Source organism: Oncorhynchus gorbuscha, linkage group LG14 (assembly GCF_021184085.1).
Source record: "Oncorhynchus gorbuscha isolate QuinsamMale2020 ecotype Even-year linkage group LG14, OgorEven_v1.0, whole genome shotgun sequence".
Taxonomy (NCBI): domain Eukaryota; kingdom Metazoa; phylum Chordata; class Actinopteri; order Salmoniformes; family Salmonidae; genus Oncorhynchus; species Oncorhynchus gorbuscha.
In genome coordinates this window covers 58,712,912-58,737,476 of record NC_060186.1, presented here as the reverse complement: position 1 = coordinate 58,737,476, position 24,565 = coordinate 58,712,912, and the positions used below count along the sequence as shown (strand labels likewise).

Below are 24,565 nucleotides of genomic sequence, written 5' to 3'. Positions count from 1 at the left end.
TGTGTGTGTGTGTGTGTGTGTGTGTGTGTGTGTGTGTGTGTGTGTGTGTGTGTGTGTGTGTTCTAGATCACCTGATACTGCTGGCTGAGGTTGCCCTTGGTCTCCTGAGTACGTGCTGTGTCTAGCTCCAGCTGATCCAGCCAGGTCTTCAGCTCCCTCAGGCCCTTGCGCTGCTCTCTCTGGGTGGCCGGGGAGAGGAGGGAGGAGAGAGGAAGGGAACAATGAAAGTGAAAAACGAAACGAATGTGGGATAGATATAAGATATAATAATTATTATTAAACGAATGTGGGATAGATATAAGATATAATAATAATAATTATTATTATTATTAGGAAGGGGAAAGAACGAGTGATAGAAGAGAGGAAGTGAGAATGCAATGCAGGGACAGAGGGAGAGATGGTAGGTAGAAGGATAACAAGGGAAGAGAGGAATGAAGGAATAAGAGGGATGGGGAGAAGAGAGGGCAGAGAGGAAACATGTGGGAGGTAATCAAATATGTTGCCCAGCAGGACAAATTCTCCAGACTCACAGCTGCCCAAAACACACTGTTAATTCAGCCAATTCACTTTAAACACTGCTACTAATATTTCATTGGATTCGTTATGAATACTTACAGCGCTTTCAGAAAGTATTCATACCCCTTGACTTACTCCAAATTGTGTTGTGTTACAGCCTGAATTAAAAATATACAAACAATACCCCGTAATGACAAAGCGAAAACCAGTTTTAGACATTTTTGCAAATGTATTAAAAATGATATACACCCATGAGTTTAGAATCCCCTTTGGCAGTGATTACAGCTGGGAGGATTTCTGGGTAAGTCTCTAAGAGCTTTGGCCACCTGGACTGTAAAATATTTGCACATTATTCAAGCTCTGTCAAGTTGGTTGTTGATCATTGCTAGACAACCATTTTCAAGTCTTCCCATAGATTTTGAAGCCAATTTAAGTCAAAAGTGGAACTAGGCCACTCAGGACCATTCAATATCGTCTTGGCAAGTGTATATTTATCCAGGTTATTGTCCTGCTGAAAGGTGAATTTGTCTCCCAGTGTCTGTTGGAAAGCAGACTGAACCAGGTTTTCCTCTAGGATTTTGCTTAGCTCTATTCCATTTATTTTTTTAATCAAAAATAAACTCCCCAGTCATTGCCGATGACAACCATGCCCATAACATGATGCAGCCACCACCATCATTCTCAGTAATGTGATATGTTATATTTGCCTCAAATATAACGCATTGTATTCAGGACATAAAGTTCCCTTCTTTGACACATTTCTTGCAAACAGGATGCATGTTTTGGAATATATATTCTGTACAGGCTTCCTTCTTTTCACTCTGTCATTTAGGTTAGTATTGTGGGTAACTACAATGTTGTTGATCCATCCTCACTTTTCTCCTATCATAGCCATTAAACTCTGTAACTGTTTTAAAGTCACCATTGGCATCATGGTGAAATCCCTGAGAGGTTTCCTTCCTCTCTGGCAACTGAGTTTGGAAAGAACCCTGCACTCTTAGAAAAAAGGTGCTATCTAGAACCGAACATAGTTCTTCGACTTTTTCCATAGGAGAATAACCTTTTTGGGTTCCAGGTAGAACCCTTTTGACTTCCATGTAAAACCTTTTACACAGATGGATCTACATGGAACCTAAAATAGTTCTACCTGGAAACAAATGGGGTTCTACCTGTAAACAAAAAGGCTTCTACCTGGAAACAAAAAGAGTTCTCTTATGGGGACAGCCGAATAACCCTTTTTGGAATCCTTTTTTCTAAGAGTGTGTATCATCGTAGTGACTGGGTGTATTGATACAGGTGTATTTAATAACTTCAGCAGGCTCAAATGGATACTGAATGTCTGCTTGAATAAGTGCCCTTCTTTGCATGTCATGGTCTCCCTGGTCTTTGTGGTTGAATCTGTGTTTGAAATACACTGCTCGACTGAGGGACATTACAGGTGACTATTATTGCACACAGAGTGAGTCCATGGAACGTATTATAATATAATAAATAATATATGCTATTTAGCAGACGCTTTTATCCAAAGCGACTTACAGTCATGTGTGCATACATTCTATGTATGGGTGGTCCGGGGGATTATGTGACTTGTAAAGCACATTTTTACTCCTGAACTTATTTAGGTTTGCTATAACAAAGGGGTTGAATACTTATTGACTCAAAACATTTCAGCTTTTCATGTTTTATTAATTTAGAAAATGTTTGACATTATGGGGTATTTGCCACTTTGACATAATGGGGTATTGTGTTTAGGCCAGTGACACAAAATCTCAATTTAATCCAATTCAGGCTGTAACACAACAAAGTGTGGAAAAAGTCAAGGGGTGTGAATAATTTCCGAAGATACTGTATGATGACAAGTTAGTTAGTTCAACAGTCCATTCAATTTTAACACTCCCTATTCAGTTTCAGGCCATTCTATTCTGCTCAGCCATCCCATTGTAAGGCTTTATCCTTTATTCACATTGCAGACGTTGGATTGGAATCCCCTGCTAAAGGAACATGTTCTCTTCTCTGAATGGCAGCCCCCTAAACACTCTATAGGGGGGGATCATATTACTAGCTGGCTAACATTCACTGTTACAGCCTAGTTAGTGTATTGTCCCTGAAATCAGCTCTGCCAAACCATATCTTCTTTCTTTATTTCATAAAAAAAATATTTTACTGAATGTAGATATACAACACAAAGTGTTACACACCTTTGTCAGTGCGGTAGAGAGTACTAACCAGTGGCTATAATCAAGGCAAGGATATTACAAAATCCTACACTGACGCAAAATATGCATAGTTAGAGAGACTTAATGTCAAAGCCACTCGAAGCTGAAACTGTAACCTTACAAAACCCAAGGCTTTCCATCAAACCATCCGCCAATAAAAGGGTTCCCTGCCTAGCCCTAGCCAGCTGTGGCCATTGTCATGCTAATACAAAATAGCTGTTAGCACTAATGCTAATATAATGGTAATATCACATCATATAATACAGGACTATCACCTCGGGTAAAATGAGATGTAGAAAGAAAAAAATGAATTCCCTTACCACATAAAACACTGCGAATTCCACCAGAATACAATAGTAGAGCTGGTGATTACAACAATATAATGGAATGGTGAATGTTTAAAGTATGTAGAAACAATGTAACCTGGGTGTCAGTCTGTCTCTGCTGTAGTTGCCTCCTTTGTTGTTGTCATGCAAAACACTGACAGAGTTGGCTGAAGCAAAAACAGGCTGGCAACCGGGCTAGAAGCAGTATGTGTTCCAGCGGGGAATTACAAACATTCTAAGAATGTTCTTTTGGAACGTTTGATGGAGAACCTGCACAGTGGACCGGAATGAGGATACTAATACTTCTACATACTGAACCTACCTCCAACATCTCCTCAATATCTCGAGGAGCAAGACCATGCTGTGGAACAGAGGCAGGCACAACAACCACAGGGATGCAGTGACCACACAGACAACACCACAGTGGAGAGAGAGAACGAGAAAAAAAGAAGAAGGGAGAGATGCCCAAAAAAGAAGTGATTGATCAACAACAGACAAGAAGACATTACATCACATCACTAAGGAGTAAGGGAATGTGAGAGGTGACAATAAGGAACAGTTGGGTAGTTAGTGTCAGTGGTAGTGGTAGTTACAGACACAGCACACACCGCAAGTCTACCTGAAGGTCTGAGATAACACTTGAATAGAGGACAATAGTGGCAAATAATGTAAATAACGGAGAGAAAGAAACAATAGGAAGAGACATGGCTGTGAAGATGGAGAGAGAGGGAGCGGTGGGGAGAGGGACAGGGCTTGCTACCTCTTCCTCTGGCTGGGAGTCCGAGTCACTGTTCTGCTGGTGACCAGGGTTGGGGTGGTGCTTCAGAAATTGGGCCACGTACGTCATGATGGACTTCTCATCCGGTTTGTCAACATCCACATCTGGGGAGAAAGAAGAACAGATAAGGGTCAGTCTAGTCCCCACAACACACAGAACTGTACTGAATACAGCTATTATGAACAACCAGATACTAGTATTAACAAAGCATTCTCAATGACATCTGATCTGGAAAAAGCTAACCATACATCACTATTTAACTCCAGCTATATCAACAACAGACTACTGAGATCAGCCATCACTGATCTTTGTAATCAAGCAGAAGAAAGCCTCTATCTCTGACAGAAACCTCAGGCAGAGGGGAAGGCCTGCCACCTTGCATCAAACTGTCATATCAGGTTTATATGGTATGTTGGTGAGCTGCTGGATGCTCTCTCTGGCACTGACTCCTCTCCGGCCCTAATGGCCCTTAATTATGGTGATGTCAAACTGGATTTGTCAGAGCTCATTCTGAGGGGCAGGCGTGAGGGAGCACAGATGCTGTTGAGAGGATTCACTCTAGAGGGATTTATCTGATACACAGGCAGGAATGTACACTAGTGAAAGCATAGTTCATCTTTGTATTGACATGGAGCGTGGCTGACATATCAGCTTCAGGTTTGGAAAGATCTAGAAAAGTTGAAGTTTTCTAACCAGAAGTTTTAATTTCACCTCATTTTAACATTCTGTCATAAAAAGCAGATGTTCAACTTAATAAAAAACATTTTTTTCCCATCTCAAGAGGCTACATTTAAAAAATGACTATAGTAAGTGCCAAATAAAGTAACAGCTTTGACCGTAACAGGGTTGACCGTAACAGGGTTGACCGTAACAGGGTTGACCGTAACAGGGTTGACCATAACAGGGTTGACCGTAACAGGGTTGACCATAACAGGGTTGACCGTAACAGGGTTGACCGTAACAGGGTTGACCGTAACAGAGTTGACCGTAACAGGGTTGACCGTAACAGCTTTGACCGTAACAGGGTTGACCGTAACAGGGTTGACCGTAACAGGGTTGACCGTAACAGGGTTGACCATAACAGGGTTGACCGTAACAGGGTTGACCGTAACAGGGTTGACCGTAACAGGGTTGACCATAACAGGGTTGACCGTAACAGGGTTGACCGTAACAGGGTTGACCGTAACAGGGTTGACCGTAACAGGGTTGACCGTAACAGCTTTGACCGTAACAGGGTTGACCGTAACAGCTTTGACCGTAACAGCTTTGACCGTAACAGCTTTGACCGTAACAGGGTTGACCGTAACAGGGTTGACCGTTACAGCTTTGACCGTAACAGGATTTACCGTAACAGTGGCTGCTGCCAACACACTGTCATTGACACTGACCCAACTCCAGTCATTTTAATAATGGGAATTGATGGGAAATGATGTAAATATATCACTAGCCACTTTAAACAATGCTACCTTATATAATGTTACTTACCCTACATTATTCATCTCATATGCATATGTATATACTGTACTCTACATCATCGACTGCATCCTTATGTAATACATGTATCACTAGCCACTTTAACTATGCCACTTTGTTTACTTTGTCTACACACTCATCTCATATGTATATACTGTACTCGATACCATCTACTGTATGCTGCTCTGTACCATCACTCACTCATTCATATATCCTTATGTACATATTCCTTATCCCCTTACACTGTGTATAAGACAGTAGTTTTGGAATTGTTAGTTAGATTACTTGTTGGTTATCACTGCATTGTCGGAACTAGAAGCACAAGCATTTCGCTACACTCGCATTAACATCTGCTAACCATGTGTATGTGACAAATAAAATTTGATTTGATTTGATTTTGATTTGAACAGGGTTCACCGTAACAGGGTTTGCCGTAACAGGGTTTACCGTAACAGTTTTGATGACTTCTGGATGACATCTTAAGTCATCCATAAATCCCCTTGTGACAGGGGGAATGGAAGCTGGTTGTGTGAAACAGGGAGGACAATTGAATGCAAGCTTCACCAAAAACTGTTTTATTGTTAAAACATTTGTAACCTGTCTATATGGGTAACAGGGATGACGTGTTATGTTCAACCCTCTCAGATGTTCATCACAAAACACCAGAACATGGCCCAGAAGAGAAGATCCTGCTCACCTGCTTTTACACTATGATTTGACTATTAGATGTTCAATGTAAAAATTTAAAAAATAGTTTCACTGTATTAAAAATTACAGTTCAGTTCACGTAACAGGGTTGACCTTAAAATGAGGGAACGTTTTCTTAACCTTAAAATGAATCACTAATCACATGAAATAAATAGTAATCTAGAGAAATGGCTTTGTCAAAGGAACAAAATAACTTTACAACTTGGATAAATGTTAGGATTAAGTGGGCTAGTATCTTCCCAGAAGTCACAGAGGATGCATAGACGGACATGTCAAAATGCTGAATTAAGTCTTTATTCAAATAAAAAAACAGATTTATTGAATTTTCCATGTGTTCTATATTAAAGGGCACTCAATTTAATATAACATGCTTTTTCAATGTTTGTGCACAATTTCTATATAACATTTTAAAGGCACCCAAAAGGCACTAATTTCGTGGAACGACCCACATTAATTTGGCAAACAGGAAATGACCTCTCTGGCTGTGGTTTACCTTCTGGGTCCAGTAGCTGCGGAATGCCCAGCTCAGTCTCGGCCAATGAGAAGGCTTCCTGCAGGTTCTCTCGATTGGCTCTCCTCCGCACACGCTCCATGTCGACCAGGTGGGGTCGAAGAGAGAGGATCACTGCGAAGAATGCCACACCTGTACGCCAGCTCGGCCCAAAGTCTTTCACGTCGATCCCCAGATGCCTGAAGGAACAGACAAATACAGCATTACATCAATAACACCCATCACTTATTATTAGCTATCGTAATATCATTATCAGTAGCTATCACCACAACCACGATTAGTACTGGTAATAGAAGTGTTACTGTAGTTAGTAATATCATAAGTATCATCATGTTATATTGCAGCAGGTGCAGTGGCTGTAGTGTCCCCGTACTTGGTGGCGGTCTGCTGGACCCATCTAAGTAGGGCCTTCCTGGCCCCACCCTGCAGCGGAAGGAGGGGCCTCCTCTTGACAGGCGGGCTGGTGGTGTCAGAGCTGTCCACTGAGGAGGTGCTGCTAGAGAGGGCCTGGAGCGCTGGCAGGTTACTGGTCAACTCCTCTATCTGCACAACGGGAGAGAGAGCGATAGAGAGAGAGAGAATTTTTGCTATAGAGAAAGCAGAGCTTTTTTGTGCCAAGAAGACGGTGGTTGACTCACAAAATGAAACACCATTGCCTTTATTGTGTAATTGTGCAATAGTGCTGCATTATTTGTAGTGAGATGACACCTACCCACCACAGAGGCACTATACCTGGAAATAGAGGATTATTGTCCAAATCAACCCCAGCACGATAGATGGTCTTCCATCGACGATGTCAGTCGAGTTGATGTTGACTAGCTTGATCTGTGTCACAACATACAATATCTAGCATTATACGGTAGAATATCACTTATCAGAAGTCATATCCGTTCTAATACATACTGTTTGGAACAAATATGCACAAATTCACTCAATCTAGCAGTGGTACAACATATGGAAATACGGATACGGACTATGAACACAGTACCCAAGTTAAATATAATTCATAATAACATTCATGAAAACATCAAATAAGCTGGTACTAACCGGTGATCCCCTGTACGCAGACTTGAGTGAGCGTGAGAAAAAAGGAGAGAGAGGGAGCAAAAGAGAGATAGACAGAGATTGGAGGCAGTTAGAGGAGGTATTTTAAAAATGTGTATTTATTTAACCAGGCAAGTCAGTTAAGAACAAATTCTTATTTTCAATGATGGCCTAGGAACAGTGGGTTAACTGCCTGTTCAGGGGCAGAACGACAGCTTTATACCTTGTCAGTTTGGGGGTTTGAACTTGCAACCTCCCATTTACTAGTCCAATGCTCTAACCACTAGGCTACCCTGCCGCCCCATATATAGTGTGGGTGAGTGACAGCGGGGTGCCTCATCGAGTGTGAGCCAAGCGATAAAGACTAACAGTGAGATAACCCTGGCTGCTCTACGGCGGGCTGAGAGGACAGATCTATCACCTATACACAGACAGCACCGGGGATTACACCCAGCAGAGAGTAGAAAGAGAGAGAGAGAGAGAGAGAGAGAGAGAGAGAGAGAGAGAGAGAGAGAGAGAGAGAGAGAGAGAGAGAGAGAGAGAGAGAGAGAGAGAGAGAGAGAGAGAGAGAGCGGGGGGGGGGGTATATCATAGAGAGAGAGGGCCTGGGCATTCATCATATCATCCATATCAGAGGGTATATTACAGAGGAGATGAGTCTGAGCATTAAAGGTTATCATGTTACACTGGGACTGTGGTATAGAGGAGGGACAGTACGGGGTGGGAAAGGAAAAACTGTAGAAGCTCCACTTGAGAGAGGGTCAGAGACTGAGCAGTACTGTACATATAATTCATGTTTCTAAATCTAAGACAGGACTAGAGATTAGGTCTAGTAGGCAGGCAGTTTATACATAATACAGCACTTCATATCAGAATGGGGTCCTTAGACTATGTAAAGATAGTGGTTGACAGTAGATGGAGGGACACTGCTTCAACAATATGACAAAGACAGGGCATCGCAAAGACATCGCAAATTCAGAACCTCTGGACAGCAACATAATAAACTAAAGCACTGATCAAAGGGAATGAGATCAGAATGACTGCTATAAGGCTTTTCCATACATACAAATATTAAATAGGTAGCGTAGTCTACAAAACTAAAACAATCCTTAACTTCAAATCAAAAGGCCTGATTAACATGACATCATTAACGCATCCAGATCCTGAGACCGCGGTGCCGAAACACTCAGAAATAAAAAGATGGTTTAGTATTTCATTTAAAAACTCTGACGAAGGGCAAGAAAATATGTTTTCAAAGATGCAGCCTACAATACAATACTCGTGATCATTTTAAGAAGAACAAAAATATTCTTAGCCTACATTTGAACACCAACGCAGAAGATTAGCTATTCGGAACCAACACTCAGACTTCATTTACAAACAAAGTGGTGAGTATTTAGTGAGTCCACCAGATCAGAGGCAGTAGGGATGACCAGGGGTGTTCTCTTGATAAGTGTGTGAATTGGACCATTTTCCTGTCTTGCTAAGCATTCAAAATGAAATGAGTACTTTTGGGTGTCAGGGAAAATGTAAGGAGCAAAAAGTACATTATTTTCTTTAGGAATGTAGAAGTAAAAGTAAAAGTAATCAAAAATAGAAAATTAAAGTAAAGTACAGATACCCTCAAAAAACTACCTAAGCAATACTTTAAAGTAGTTTTATTTAGGTACTTTACACCGCTGCTAGATGTTCTAAAAGTCACATACTATTAAACATAATGTTTTTGCATACCCAAACGGCCTACTATTTAGGACGCAAGTATGGATTATTTGGACACGACCAGTCTGACCAATATAACAGCTATCTGACAGAGAGAGACCAAACATCATATACTGTAGGCAACAGCAGATATTAAATCATGCTCCCATTGTGACAGATATGAGATAGGGAGATGTGATAATGTGGTAAAAGAACACTGAGGATAGGAACTAAAATCAAATCTAAATACAGTCTATGGACATATAGGATTTACACGCACACACACACACACACACACACACACACCCATCCCAGCATGGCATGGCAGAGACACCCAATCTCGGTGTCTACACTCCAGACTGCAGATTATTGTTGTAGAATTTAGGGTTTAACCCTGTCACAGTGCAGGAAGAAGCTAAATCAATGTCCCCCCAGACGCAAGCTGGGGATTTATTTATGTATATCCAAAGACATGCTATGTGGAGTATTAGCCATCTAATACTGGGAATCCATCTCATCAATTCGGTTTCCATCCAATTGGCGACAGATTTTCATGTGAATATTCTAAAATCAGCATAAAGAAAAGAAGCACATTTTCCCACCAATGGTGTGTTTCCACCAAACGGACTTGTTGTGGACACAAATCAGTGAGTGATGACACAAAATGTACTTTTCATGTACAGCCTAAAAATCTAAAGCGCAATGTCCCGTGTAGCTCAGTTGGTAGAGCATGGCACTTGCAACGCCAGGATAGTAAGTTTGATTCCCATGGAGGATTAGTATGGAAAATGTATGCACTCTGGATAAGAGCGTCTGCTAAATGACGTGAATATAACAAAAACTGTTGTGATAGCAAATGCGCCTACTCTGGTCTGGGCTCGTGTTCTCTAGCCAGCAGATACAGTGTGGGTAGGCTAGTAAACATGATGAGATCATTATGGATAAGGCAGAGAATATTTCTCTTTGTCAAATAGCAGTCAAGCATCGATCATCATGTCACCAGAATAAGACCCTCAATTTTTATAGGAAAGCAGCATTGAGCTCATCACGGTGCACTTTCCCCACCCTGTGAAGTTCATCAAAACTTATTTCATCTGTAGCCTAATAAACTACATGGTTACCCGAGTCTTAGTGGGAAGACCACACAACATATCATTGCGTGACTCCAAGTTTACCTCAATATTATGTTTATTATATCAATATTTGCACATGAAGGCATTTCCACCGCCACTTCTCGCATAATTCATTTTACAGACACAAAAAGAGCCCACCTTCTCTAGCATATTTTGTTTTGTCGACATTTGGAAAGTTTACCGACACATTTTCTGTTTCCATCAGGCCTGTCATGACATTTCTATTCTACATGTACTTTACTCGCATACAATGGTTGGATGGAATACTGGTTATAGACATGGATCTCATGGAGTGAGGGAAAACAGTTCATTTGAGAGAGAGAGAGAGAGAGAGAGAGAGAGAGAGAGAGAGAGAGAGAGAGAGAGAGAGAGAGAGAGAGAGAGAGATAGATAGATAGAGATAGATAAGGAGAAGGAGGAAGGAAGATACAGCAGGGCAAAGGGAGATGGGAGGGGGGTAGAGAGGGGAATGTAGTAGAGAAAGAGTCATCCGGGGTCAGTCTTCCTCGTTCTGACCCCAAGGCCATCACCTGAACCATGTGTGTCAAGGGAGAGGGGCAGAGGGATGGAGGGGGAGAGGGATGGAGGGTGAGAGGGATGAATGAGTATACAGGTAGAGGGGTGGAAGGATGGAGGGGGAGTTGGACGGAGGGGGAGGGGAGGAGAGTGGGAGAGGGTCATTGGGTTAGTGGGAGAGGGGGAGAGTGGTAGAGAGATGGAGGGGGAGAGGAATGGAGGGGAGATGGATGGAGGGGTAGAGGGATAGAGGGTTAGAGGGGTAAAGGGGTGGAGGGGGAGAGAAAGACAGGGATTGAGGAGGAGAGGAGAGGGGGAAAGGTAGAGATGGAGCACTCCTACCTTTCTGCCCTCCAGGAAGTTGAGCGCCGTGCCGATGTTGGAGACCCAGTGGATCCTCCGCAGCTTCCTCCCCTGCTCACATGGCTAGAGGGGGAGATATATATATATATATATATATATATATATATATAGAGAGTGAGAGAGAGAGAGAGAGAGAGAGAGAGAGAGAGAGAGAGAGAGAGAGAGAGAGAGAGAGAGAGAGAGAGGGAGAGGGAGAGAGGGAGAGAGGGGAGAGGGAGAGGGAGAAGGGAGAGAGAGAGGGGGGGGTAGAGACAGGGAGTGGGGAAGTAATATAAGACAGAGTTAAAGATACATACAGTTACAGAGTCAGAAGGATGTTAAAGAGAAAGAAAAAGCTACCGAGGGACATTGACAATAAAAATAACTGAATGGAAAGTAGAAAGAGACTGAGAAGAGGGACAGATGGCAGATTGAATAACAAAGAAAACAAGAATGAGATTCACATAACAAACAAGGAAGAGAAAACAGAAACGGAGAGGGACAGACATAGAGAAACAGAGATAGAGAGAAAAGTGTGTTTGCCTTTTAGCAAAGAGATCAATATAACAGACAGCTTAGACCCAAGGCTGTATTGGCCTTGTGGGACCATCAAATAGTGTGTGTGTGTGTGTGTGTGTGTGTGTGTGTGTGTGTGTGTGTGTGTGTGTGTGTGTGTGTGTGTGTGTGTGTGTGTGTGTGTGTGTGTGTGTGTGTGTGTGTGTGTGTGTGTGTGTGTGTGTGTGTGTGTGTGTGTGTGTGTGTGTGTACCCCAGGGCTTTTCCCTGTTTATCTAGCCTGATTTCTTTCCAACCAAACATCCTAATAAAGACTAATCAATAAGCATTTCCATGTAATTGTTTCCATTCTCACATTCACTGATGTCCTTAGATATGCTGTGAACATAGCTTTGAGGGCAGGGTTCACAGAGAAAGTCTTTCACAGTAGTATTCAAAATCAGTCATCAAATGCCCTTTACAAACAGTTTTCCATGTCAACCCTGCCTTCATTACATTCCCATTGCTCTGTTTTTTGATGAGAGAGCTTACTGTCATTTCAGTTGAACATCATCAAGGAAGCTTTAGAGTTTAACCCTGCATGTTGGGGATCTGGTGGGCTTGGATTGGTATTTATAATGAGACAACAACATTGTGACCAAGACCAAGTGCAATTAATCTGACCCAAAGCCATGAGTGTAGGGAGGGCCTTTGTTGCTGCCCTGAGTGAGACCACGTGCAGACTAGTTAAACTGATCCCAGAGCAGGTTGGTCCAGGACTCACCAGCTTCTGTCCAGACAGGATCTCCAGCAGGGCCAGCAGCATCACCCCATCCTTGATGTCCTCAAACAGGTCTGTCACCACCAGGGACGGGACACGCTGGGGGGAACCATAACAAACAACAGTCAATCCAAAGCTGCATTAGTTCAATGTTTATGGAAGTGTTCTGTGCCATACAGTAATTACCCAACTAAAGCTATTAGGTCAAATTTTCTCGGAAACTCAACCCATCAAGATCAGTTTTCTAGACTTAATGGTTATTGTAATAAATGCAACATGTCTTATAGCGCAGTAAGTCTCCAAGCATGTAATATGCATGATCACAATACATTCACAAAGTCCTGTTAAAAAGGATATTCTGAGCCACAGGAAAGCTTGGCTGTGGGACGATTGATTGACAGCAAGGAGGATCAGTCTCTTTTGAAAGGGGTCCCGAATCCCAAAATCCAGAAATATGCTGATGATTTTCAAAGTGAGCCCCTCTCAAGAACTCCCTCCATGACCTGACGTGGCCCTCCACACTGGAGAGACACATATCTCAATTTCTCCCTGACTCCACATCAATGATTTCTCTTAAAGCATAGTCACATGGTGGGGCTGAGGAGAGGTTTAGAGGGAAAGGCATTCAGCCATTCAGAGTGAGATTAGCAAAAAGAGAGGGGGGGAAGAGGGGGTGGGGTGGGAAGAAGAGAGGCAGGGAGGTAAAGTAAAGGGAGACCAAGAGAGTGAGACCAAAGGAATAGGGAATCTAGACCCAGACATGTTGTACAAGAGAACAGAGAGAGTGAGAAAGAAAGAGAAGCAAAGACCCTACCTCACACAACTCTCAAAATTAATTAGCAATGAGCTTTCCTCTTTAATTCCACTTCTAATAGTTCCATTGCTTTAAATATTTTAATGTTCAGAATGCATTTGTGTCACTTTCAATGAGTGACAGAAAAACCCTTTACCGAAGCCTCTACAGATGGACAAATTATGCCACAGGCTAATTGAAGTTAAATTCTCCTATTAGCTCGTTATAATCCAAGAGTTAATGAGGAAAATTTGACTAATTACAAAATAAGGAAGTAATATCCATTTACTTAGCTCAGTCACAGGAGTCAGATAAATAAATCAAGGGCTTTAGGAACTAATTACATGTGAGTGTCTGGGCTTTAATTGATTGGAAACATCCCAGCCTCTGTAAGTGTGCTTGTCTATGACCTTATGTGCATGCTTAGAGAGGGGGGGTGGAGAGAGGGAGAGAGAGAGGTAGAGAGAGAGAGAGAGAGAGAGAGAGAGAGAGAGAGAGAGAGAGAGAGAGAGAGAGAGAGAGAGAGAGAGAGAGAGAGAGAGAGAGAGAGAGAGAGAGAGAGAGAGAGAGAGAGAGAGAGAGAGAAGAGAGAGAGAGAGAGAGAGAGAGAGAGAGAGAGAGAGAGAGAGAGAGAGAGAGAGAGAGAGAGAGAGAGAAAGAGGGAGAGAGAGGTAGAGAGAGAAAGAGAGAGAGAAAGAGAGAGAGAGGCAAAGAGAGAAAGAGAGAGAGAGAGAGAGAGAGAGAGAGAGAGAGAGAGAGAGAGAGAGAGAGAGAGAGAGAGAGAGAGAGAGAGAGAGACCCCATAGAGCCTCAGGACAGCACTCAGAAAATCTGGCCCAACCAAATCATCACAAAACAAAAATAAAAATATATCACCTATTGGAAAGACACCACAAAGAATCAAAGTAAACTTCAATGCTATTTAACTCTAAACAGACAGTACATGGTGGCAGACTATCTGACCACTGTGACTGATAGAAAACTGAGGAAAACATTGACTAGGTACAGACTCAGTGAACACAGTCTGGCTATAGAGACCGGTCGTCACAGACAAACCTGGCTGCCCAGAGAGGAAAGGCTGTGCTCACTCTGCACCAGGGGAGAGGTAGAGACAGAGCTGCATGTCCTATTACATTGTGACAAATACTCAGATCTAAGAGAATATTTCTTTCCCAAAATTATAATTCAATACAAAGAATTTTAAACTATAAAAGATTAATAAAAAATCAAATATTTATTGGGTGAAAAGCCAAAATTTGCAGTTTTGGCAGCCAAATATGTGTCCTCCTGCCACAACCTGAGGGACAGCCAGTGAAAAGTGCAAAGTAATATCGATAATATTTCCCATCTTGTTTTGTTTTGTCTTTCATACCACATCATGTGTCTTCTCAGTCATGTTGACACTGGTCCACTACCAGGTCATGTGTCTTCTCAATCATGTTGACACTGGTCTACTACCATTGCTTTAATGATTGTTGTTCTCATTAATATTGTTTTTATAGTTGTTGTTAATGGTAAACCCATGTCCACTACTACTATTATTATTGCTGTTGGTCCCACCATTTATTTATATATATAAAATATACATTTTTATTTTTCGATATGTATACTTTGACAATGTAAGTAGAAATTAACTTGCCATGTCAATAAAGTCAATTGAATTGAATTGAGAGAGAGAGAGAGAGAGAGAGAGAGAGAGAGAGAGAGAGAGAGAGAGAGAGAGAGAGAGAGAGAGAGAGAGAGAGAGAGAGAGAGAGAGAGAGAGAGAGAAAGGGAAAAGAGAATGGAAGAAGGAAGAGAGACTGAATGGAAGAAGATCCAGGAAAGAATAACGATGAGATACAGACAAGATGATAGAGACATACAGGAGTAGAGAAGTAACATTGAAAATATAAGTTGTGGGATGAGGAAGGGGGTTGGGACGAGTTGTGTGCCATAATGTCTGAGAGAAGAAAGAAAGAGTAAGAGACAGGGTGAAAAAAGTGTTTACAATGGTCAGTGGGGCTTTGCAGTAATCTCTGGGAACACTTGGCTGCTGATTAATGCAGCTAGTTTAGCCTAGCCCAGCTGTTTGCTGAGAGATGATGAGCCTGCCGTGCCGCTCACACTGGCCAGCCCATAATTAAGCCCTAACCTTCTCACAGAGGATTTGTCAAAATGGAAAATGAGGGTCTTCTCCCCCTCTCTCTCTCTCTCTCTCTCTCTCTCTCTCTCTCTCTCTCTCTCTCTCTCTCTCTCTCTCTCTCTCTCTCTCTCTCTCTCTCTCTCTCACTCTCACTCTCTCTGCTGAGTAGCTGAGTTCAACTTAAAAGCTCTTCAGTCTGAGTGCTTTAATCATATTCTTCTGTGCAACATGCAGAGGCATATAAATAAATACATTCTCCCTGGCTCACCCATGCTGGCTGATCTTGCTTTGGGATGGTTTTGCATATGTGGATGTGCACTGAAAATAAATCATACTGTCATACATACTATGCTATGTAGGTCCTGGTTCAACAAAGTTTCAGTATAGACAAGACGGTAAATTACCAGACGGTATATTACCCTGTGTAATAGGAAACCATTCACATTTTCTATAACTGCGCTCTTCTATCTTTGCCCCTTTGTCAGAGCTCATATGAAATTATCTTTTGTTACCTGTGGAGGGGTAGGCCCAGGAGGGGGAAGGAAGCAGGGGGGAAGGAGAGGGTGTATCCCTCATACCAGCGTTATCTCACCTACCTACGTTATAACGATTAATCACATACCTTTAGGCTGAGAATTAAAGGCCTGAGATAACTATGGTAATGAGCCTCTACCCTTGGAGAGCCGTGCTTAACCCACTAGTTCAGCTAGCTTGCCTCTCTCTCTCTTTCCAAGGGACTAGTTAAAAAGGGAGCCCAGCCTAGCTAGGGCCTCACAACATCTTTCTACACGGGGTTTAAAAAAAATAATATTTCAACTTGTTTGTTTTATTGCAGGGAATTCAAAGGCAAACATGTATAGAGGAACCCATAGGCTTGGTTTTAGCTAGCTGACTAAACTTCTATGGTGAAGGAAATTTCTGATTTGGTATTTTGGTACTTTATTAGAATCCCCATAAGCTGTTGCAAAAGCAGCTGCTACTCTTCCTGGGGTCCACACAAAATATAAAACATAATACAGAATATCAATAGACAAGAACAGCTCTTAGGAAATGTTTACTTTGTACTTATGTTTGTCCTCTGTAGTTGCGTGCCTTTGTTTGCTCAAATACTTTTTTTCCCCCAAAAAATGAAACTTTTTTTTTTCTCCCCAATTGGTAGTTACAGTCTTGTCTCATCCCTGCAACTCCCGTACGGACTCGGGAGAGGCATGCATCCTCCGAAACACAATCCAGCCAAGCCGCACTGCTTCCTGACACAATGCCCACTTAACCCAGAAGCCAGTCATACCAATGTGTCGGAGGAAACACCATACACCTGGCGACCATGTCAGCGTGCACTGCACCCAGCCCGCCACAGGAGTCGCTTGTGCGCGATGGGACAAGAACATCCCTGCCAGCGATGCAGAGCCTTAGACCACTGCACCACTCAGGAGGCCATACTTTAACAATAAACATTCATCAAATTGAACCACTGACTGTTTGCTCATTGCTGTTGCTCTAAGATGGCAACTCAGTGCAAATGTGCCATTTAAATTTCAACAAGGGAAGAGTCGGTGGTTGTATTTGATTGACGTTTATTGCAAAAGTAGGGATTTCAGCAAACAAAGAAAGGCACACAACTACAAAGGACAAACATAGATACAAGGTGGGCGTTTCATAATTGTAATTTTTTGAAAGTACTGACCTTGCCGAATTGATGTAGTCAGAGATGAATTCCAGAAAGCCTGGTCGCTGCTCCACTCCGTTGGTGGAGTTTATCAGAAACTTCCTTCACCATGGAGTAGAGTTACGTCAGCTAGGTTTCAGCCAACAGCACTCCACTACAGGCCTAATTATTTCCCTCAACAAGGCAACCTCATAGAGACACACCCTATGTTCAACACAGTCTTTGCGCCATTTCTGTTTAACAACCCGTTTACCAACCTGACACAAAGCATTCCACTAAGACAAATAGGCCTACATGCTGCCATCGGTCGCTAAGGTAACGTTATGCTCAAGGAGGAAGAGGTTAAATAGGCATGAAGAAGGGATGGTATAAGGCGGGGGGGGGTTTTAATCAACATGAGACGAGTCAGAAAAAAAGCGACGCAATTACCTTTAAGAATTTAAAAGCTATTTAGACAGAGCACAGAGCAGCGATATAATCATTCCAGAAGAGAGGAGGTAGCCTAAATCAAACATGTCGAGTTTAATCGTAAAGAGCAAACTATGTCAGGTAGTCCTGGCTGATTCCCTGTCTTCCCCAGTGCTTTGATGAGAGATCAACACCATTCCAGAAGGTTTGATGAGAGATCAACACCGTTCCAGAAGGTTTGATGAGATATCAACACCGTTCCAGAAGGTTTGATGAGATATCAACACCGTTCCAGAAGGTTTGATGAGATATCAACACCGTTCCAGAAGGTTTGATGAGATATCAACACCGTTCCAGAAGGTTTGATGAGATATCAACACCGTTCCAGAAGGTTTGATGAGAGATCAACACCGTTCCAGAAGGTTTGATGAGAGATCAACACCGTTCCAGAAGGTTTGATGAGATATCAACACCGTTCCAGAAGGTTTGATGAGAGATCAACACCGTTCCAGAAGGTTTGATGAGATATCAACACCGTTCCAGAAGGTTTGATGAGATATCAACACCGTTCCAGAAGGTTTGATGAGATATCAACACCGTTCCAGAAGGTTTGATGAGAGATCAACACCGTTCCAGAAGGTTTGATGAGAGATCAACACCGTTCCAGAAGGTTTGATGAGAGATCAACACCGTTCCAGAAGGTTTGATGAGAGATCAACACCGTTCCAGAAGGTTTGATGAGATATCAACACCGTTCCAGAAGGTTTGATGAGATATCAACACCGTTCCAGAAGGTTTGATGAGAGATCAACACCGTTCCAGAAGGTTTGATGAGAGATCAACACCGTTCCAGAAGGTTTGATGAGAGATCAACACCGTTCCAGAAGGTTTGATGAGAGATCAACACCGTTCCAGAAGGTTTGATGAGAGATCAACACCGTTCCAGAAGGTTTGATGAGATATCAACACCGTTCCAGAAGGTTTGATGAGAGATCAACACCGTTCCAGAAGGTTTGATGAGAGATCAACACCGTTCCAGAAGGTTTGATGAGAGATCAACACCGTTCCAGAAGGTTTGATGAGAGATCAACACCGTTCCAGAAGGTTTGATGAGAGATCAACACCGTTCCAGAAGGTTTGATGAGAGATCAACACCGTTCCAGAAGGTTTGATGAGAGATCAACACCGTTACAGAAGGTTTGATGAGAGATCAACACCGTTCCAGAAGGTTTGATGAGAGATCAACACCGTTCCAGAAGGTTTGATGAGAGATCAACACCGTTCCAGAAGGTTTGATGAGATATCAACACCGTTCCAGAAGGTTTGATGAGAGATCAACACCGTTCCAGAAGGTTTGATGAGAGATCAACACCGTTCCAGAAGGTTTGATGAGAGATCAACACCGTTCCAGAAGGTTTGATGAGAGATCAACACCGTTCCAGAAGGTTTGATGAGAGATCAACACCGTTCCAGAAGGTTTGATGAGAGATCAACACCGTTCCAGAAGGTTTGATGAGAGATCAACACCGTTCCAGAAGGTTTGATGAGAGATCAACACTGTTCCAGAAGGTTTGATGAGAGATCAACACCGTTCCAGAAGGTTTGATGAGAGATCAACACCGTTCCAGAAGGTTTGATGAGAGATCAACACCGTTCCAGAAGGTTTGATGAGAGATCAACACCGTTCCAGAAGGTTTGATGAGAGATCAACACCGTTCCAGAAGGTTTGATGAGAGATCAACACCGTTCCAGAAGGTTTGATGAGAGATCAACACCGTTCCAGAAGGTTTGATGAGAGATCAACACCGTTCCAGAAGGTTTGATGAGAGATCAACACCGTTCCAGAAGGTTTGATGAGAGATCAACACCGTTCCAGAAGGTTTGATGAGAGATCAACACCGTTCCAGAAGGTTTGATGAGAGATCAACACCGTTCCAGAAGGTTTGATGAGAGATCAACACCGTTCCAGAAGTTTTGATGAGAGATCAACACCGTTCCAGAAGGTTTGATGAGAGATCAACACCGTTCCAGAAGGTTTGATGAGATATCATCCACATAGTTTCAGGTTGGTGATTAGGATCAAATTAGGCTGTTAATATGACATGTATGTAGCCCAGAAGAAGGGCATAAAGCACAACCCTACATGACATTAAAGTCCCACTCCAGTCTCCTATTCAGCTCATTCACCTGATTTACATAACAAAAGGCACATTCCACTAGGTGGTCCAGGTATCCTCGTGACATTGCACGGGTGGGAGGGGGGGGGTCTTTCTCTTTTGTCTTCTGTTCTCTAGGGGGGGGGGACAATATGAAAAATCTCTGCCAGACCAACTCCTCGAATGCCCTACCCCTCGAAGTTTTCAGTTTTGTTTAAAAAAAACACAATTCTCCTCAAAACACAAACTTTTTTTTAATCCTTTTGTATGTGTACTGTATATATACTTTGGATATTAAAAATAGCTGGAGGACGTCTTTAATCTATTTGCTGTCTGGGGATAAAGTGCGATAAATAAATGATTAGGTATTTACTTTAAACGCTATAACACATCTAGGACATTTAAATATTTTGGTGGTGAGTCATTTTCAGCTGCAAAGGTCCTGATATCTGATATTTAATATCATGTCAAGGTTTATTCCCTGCAGACTGCCTCCTCAAATGAATTTTCTGCTCTGCTTCGCCGCAGATGAATGCGGCCACTGTCGTAATCAAATTGGAAACCTTGAGAGCGGCGGCGGCTCGGATTGAAATAGCGTTTAATTGCGTGGCGCTGTGCCGCAGTCGCCTTGTCCACTCGCTCCCCGACATGCTCTTCAAGCAGTAATGGGTTAAATTGAGAAGCCTAATACGTTATAATACTATAATTACATGCACATGGCGGACCAAAGCATGCGGCTGCGCCAACTGTAATGGTTTAGGTTACAGAAACACTGTTGCTTAAATGGTAGGCTAAGCCTAATAGGAAGGCAAATGAAGGATTTGAGCTCTTATGCAGAACAATCCAAATTAGTTGCAAAGGAGGAGTAGGGTTCTGTTTTAGCCCCGATCTCTGAGCCCAAACCTTGTCTACAGTATAGCCTGCAGAGATGGAAAACGTCATAAATATGAAATGATACCGATCCTAATTTAGTACACTGTACTGGAGGGGGAAAAGCAGAAATTGCTTTTGTTGAAAGCAAAAAGCTATAATGACTTTTGTATGATATAAGACTGAAAGCTATCCACAGGCTATCTGGTGTAAGGTCAGGTGAGAAGGAACAGTAGTGTGTCTGAGTGTGTGCTGTGCATGCATGTGATCTAGGGGGTGGCACAACCAAGTCTCATGACTGGTTAACCTAATACTTTTAAAGGCACAGTGCAGTGAAAATGTGTTTTCCTGTGTTTTATATATATTTCCACACTATGAGGTTGGAATAATACTGTGAAAATGATGATAATACCCCTTTTAGTGTAAGTGCTGTTTGAAAAGACCACCTGAAATTTCTGCCTGTTTTGGTCAGATGGGGGGGGGGTCTAAATCTTTACAGTTCTTTTAATGTGAACACAACAATGACCAGAAAGGCCTGCCAGACAGACAGACAGTCAGTGGGACAGACTCTTACCTTTGCCAAGTGGGAATTGATCCATTTAGTGAACGTCCTCTTCTGCACTGCCTCTTGCTCATCTGAAAATCAGAAACATCATGGTCACATGCTTTGTAGACAAACAGAATGGACATCCTTTCTTCTAACTGTACAGTACCACTGTTATGAACAGTGCTTGAGTTAGGCCTTACTGATGGATGATGACTCTGATTAACAACTTCCATATTCAGGGCATTGCTATGCCTAATGTCTCTAAGTGGTTAGCTGCCTCTGCTCTACTGTTCTTTGCTCCATGAGAATAGATCTGACATTCAGATGGCATTTTAACCAACCTACTTGTATCCCCTCTTCAAGTTGATTGATAACTGTGTGCTTTTTAAAAGGATGCCCTTTTATGATACAAATGGGTCACGAGTGACAGAAGGTCTAATTCTTGCATTTCACAACAAGCCCCCAACTATATCTCTGCCTGTTCGGTATGTTGATCACCTAACATAAAAGCACATAAAATCATGTGTGTTGTGCGTATTTACTTGGGAGTGAAGGGCACAGTTTGTTATGGTCCCAGCGATAAAAATCTATTAGCAAAGTCACAATCAATACTACTGACAATGTCCCTTAAAAATCCAATCCACTTAAATTAGGACAAAGCATAAATCGCTGTAGGGTTCCTCACTCTGAGAGAAAGATAGACTAACAGAGATAGAGGGAGAGTGAAAGAGAGAGGGGGAGAAAGTAAGAAGAAAAAGAAAAAGAAAGAAGAAGGAGAAGAAGAAGATGGTGAAGAAGAAGAAGAAGAAACAGTTGGAGGCAGGGCTTTCTCCTATAGAGCTCCATTTTTATGGAATGGTCTGCCTACCCATGTGAGAGACGCGGACTCGGTTTCAACCTTTAAGTCTTTACTGAAGACTCATCTCTTCAGTGGGTCATATAATTGAGTGTAGTCAGGCCCAGGAGTGTGAAGGTGAACGGAAAGGCTCTGGAGCAACGAACCACCCTTGCTGTCTCTGCCTGGCCGGTTCCCCTCTCCACTGGGATTCTCTGCCTCTAACCCTATTACAGGGGCTGAGTCACTGGCTTACTGGTGCTCTTTCATGCCGTCCCTAGGAGGGGTGTGTCATTGAGTGGGTTGAGTCACTGATGTGATCTTCCTGGCTGGGTTGGCGCCCCCCCTTGGGTTGTGCCGTGGCGGAGATCTTTGTGGGCTATACTTGACCTTGTCTCAGGATGGTAAGTTGGTGGTTGAAGATATCTCTCTAGTGGTGTGGGGGCTGTGCTTTGGCAAAGTGGGTGGGGTTATATCCTTCCTGTTTGGCCCTGTCCGGGGGTATCATCAGATGGGGCCACAGTGTCTCCTGATCCCTCCTGTCTCAGCCTCTGGTATTTATGCTGCAGTTGTTTATGTGTCGGGGGGCTAGGATCAGTTTGTTATATCTGGAGTACTTCTCCTGTTTTATCCTGTGTCCTATGTGAATGTAAGTGTGCTCTCTCTAATTCTCTCTTTCTCTATTTCTTTCTCTCTCTCGGAGGACCTGAGCCCTAGGACCATGCCTCAGGACTACCTGGCATGATGAGTACTTGCTGTCCCCAGTCCACCTGGCCGTGCTGCTGCTCCAGTTTCAACTGTTCTGCCTGCGGCTATGGAATCCTGACCTGTTCACCGGACGTGCTACCTGTCCCAGACATGCTGTTTTCAACTCTCTAGAGACAGCAGGAATGGTAGAGATACTCTTAGTGATCGGCTATGAAAAGCCAACTGACATTTACTCCTGAGGTGCTGACTTGCTGCACCCTCGACAACTACTGTGATTATTATTATTCGACCATGCTGGTCATTTATGAACATTTGAACATCTTGGCCATGTTCTGTTATAATCTCCACTCGGCACAGCCAGAAGAGGACTGGCCACCCCTCATAGCCTTGTTCCTCTCTCAGTTTCTTCCTAGGTTTTGGCCTTTCTAGGGAGTTTTTCGTAGCCACTGTGCTTCTACACCTGCATTGCTTTCTGTTTGGGGTTTTAGGCTGGGTTTCTGTACAGCACTTTGAGATATCATCTGATGTACGAAGGGCTATATAAATACATTTGATTTGATTTGAAGAAGAAGAAGGAGAATGAGAAGAAGAAGAAGAAGAAGAAGAAGAAGAAGAAGAAGAAGAAGAAGAAGAAGAAGAAGAAGAAGAAGAAGAAGAAGAAGAAGAAGGAGAATGAGAATGAGAAGGAGAAGAAGGAGGAGAAGAAGAAGAAGAAGAAGAAGAAGAAGAAGAAGAAGAAGAAGAAGAAGAAGAACAAGGAGAAGAAGAATGAGAAGGAGAAGGAGAACAAGGAGAATGAGAAGGAGAAGGAGAACAAGGAGAATGAGAAGAAGAACAAGAACAAGAAGGAGAACAAGAAGGAGAACAAGAAGGAGAATGAAGAAGAAGAAGAAGAAGAAGGAGAATGAGAAGAAGAAGGAGAACAAGGAGAATGAGAAGAAGAAGAACAAGAAGGAGAACAAGAAGAAGGAGAATGAAGAAGAAGAAGCAGAAGAATGAGAATGAAGAAGAAGAGGAAGAAAAAGGAGAACAAGAAGAACAGCTTTCTGGTCAAAAGTGGGAAATGCTGTTTGAACGTCATATTACTAGAATATTCATTGGAGTAAACTATATTTCAACCATCATTATGGAATCAGACAAACTCAGACCACAATAATCTGCAGAAAACGGTGTATCACTTTCACACTGTCTCATATATCAACACATTAATGGGACATCATATTACATTCGATATTCACCATACACACAGTGCCTTGCAAAAGAATTCATCCCCCTTGGCGTTTTTCCTATTTTGTTGCATTACAACTGTAATTTAAATGGATGTTTACTTGGATTTCATGTAATGGACATATACAAAATAGTCAAACAAATGTGAAGTAAAAGGAAAACAGAACAGTTGTGCGTGCATATGTATTCACCCCCTTTGCTATGAAGACCCTAAATAAGATCTGGTTTAACCAATTACATTCAGAAGTCACATAAATAGTTAAACAAAGTCCACCTGTGTGCCATCTAAGTGTCACATGATCTGTCACATGATCTCAGTATATATACACATGTTCTGAAAGGCCCCAGACTCTGCAACACCACTAAGCAAGGGGCACTGCCAAGCAAGCGGCACTATGAAGACCAAGGAGCTCTCTAAACAGGTCAGGGACAACGTTGTGGAGAAGTACAGATCACGGTTGGGTTATAAAAAAATATCAAAAACTTTGAACATCCCACGGAGCACCATTAAATCCATGATTAAAAAATGGAAAGAATATGGAACCACAACAAACCTGCCAAGAGAGGGCCGCCCACCAAAACTCACGGGCCAGGTAAGGAGGGCATTAATCAGAGAGGCAACAAAGAGACTAAAGATAACCCTGAAGGAGCTGCAAAGCTCCACAGTGGAGATTGGAGTATCTGTCCATAGGAC

General features: G+C 42.6%; 1 protein-coding gene across 8 annotated transcripts in view; it reads right to left on the bottom strand.

Annotated features, from left to right (window-relative positions):
- syne1a (spectrin repeat containing, nuclear envelope 1a) overlaps window positions 1-24,565 on the bottom strand; it is a 234,487-nt gene that overhangs the window by 172,642 nt on the left and 37,280 nt on the right. For 7 of the 8 annotated variants that reach the window (XM_046298670.1, XM_046298663.1, XM_046298665.1 and 4 more), the window contains exons 2-11: window positions 21,129-21,190; window positions 12,540-12,635; window positions 11,262-11,345; window positions 7,576-7,596; window positions 7,261-7,353; window positions 6,902-7,071; window positions 6,511-6,707; window positions 3,819-3,940; window positions 3,381-3,419; window positions 72-179 (exon numbers count right to left, since the gene is read on the bottom strand). In XM_046298670.1, coding sequence (XP_046154626.1) covers window positions 72-179; window positions 3,381-3,419; window positions 3,819-3,940; window positions 6,511-6,707; window positions 6,902-7,071; window positions 7,261-7,353; window positions 7,576-7,596; window positions 11,262-11,345; window positions 12,540-12,635; window positions 21,129-21,190 — 992 coding nt within the window. The remainder of the gene's footprint in view (window positions 1-71; window positions 180-3,380; window positions 3,420-3,818; window positions 3,941-6,510; window positions 6,708-6,901; window positions 7,072-7,260; window positions 7,354-7,575; window positions 7,597-11,261; window positions 11,346-12,539; window positions 12,636-21,128; window positions 21,191-24,565) is intronic. The other variant, XM_046298664.1, reaches the window with a different exon arrangement.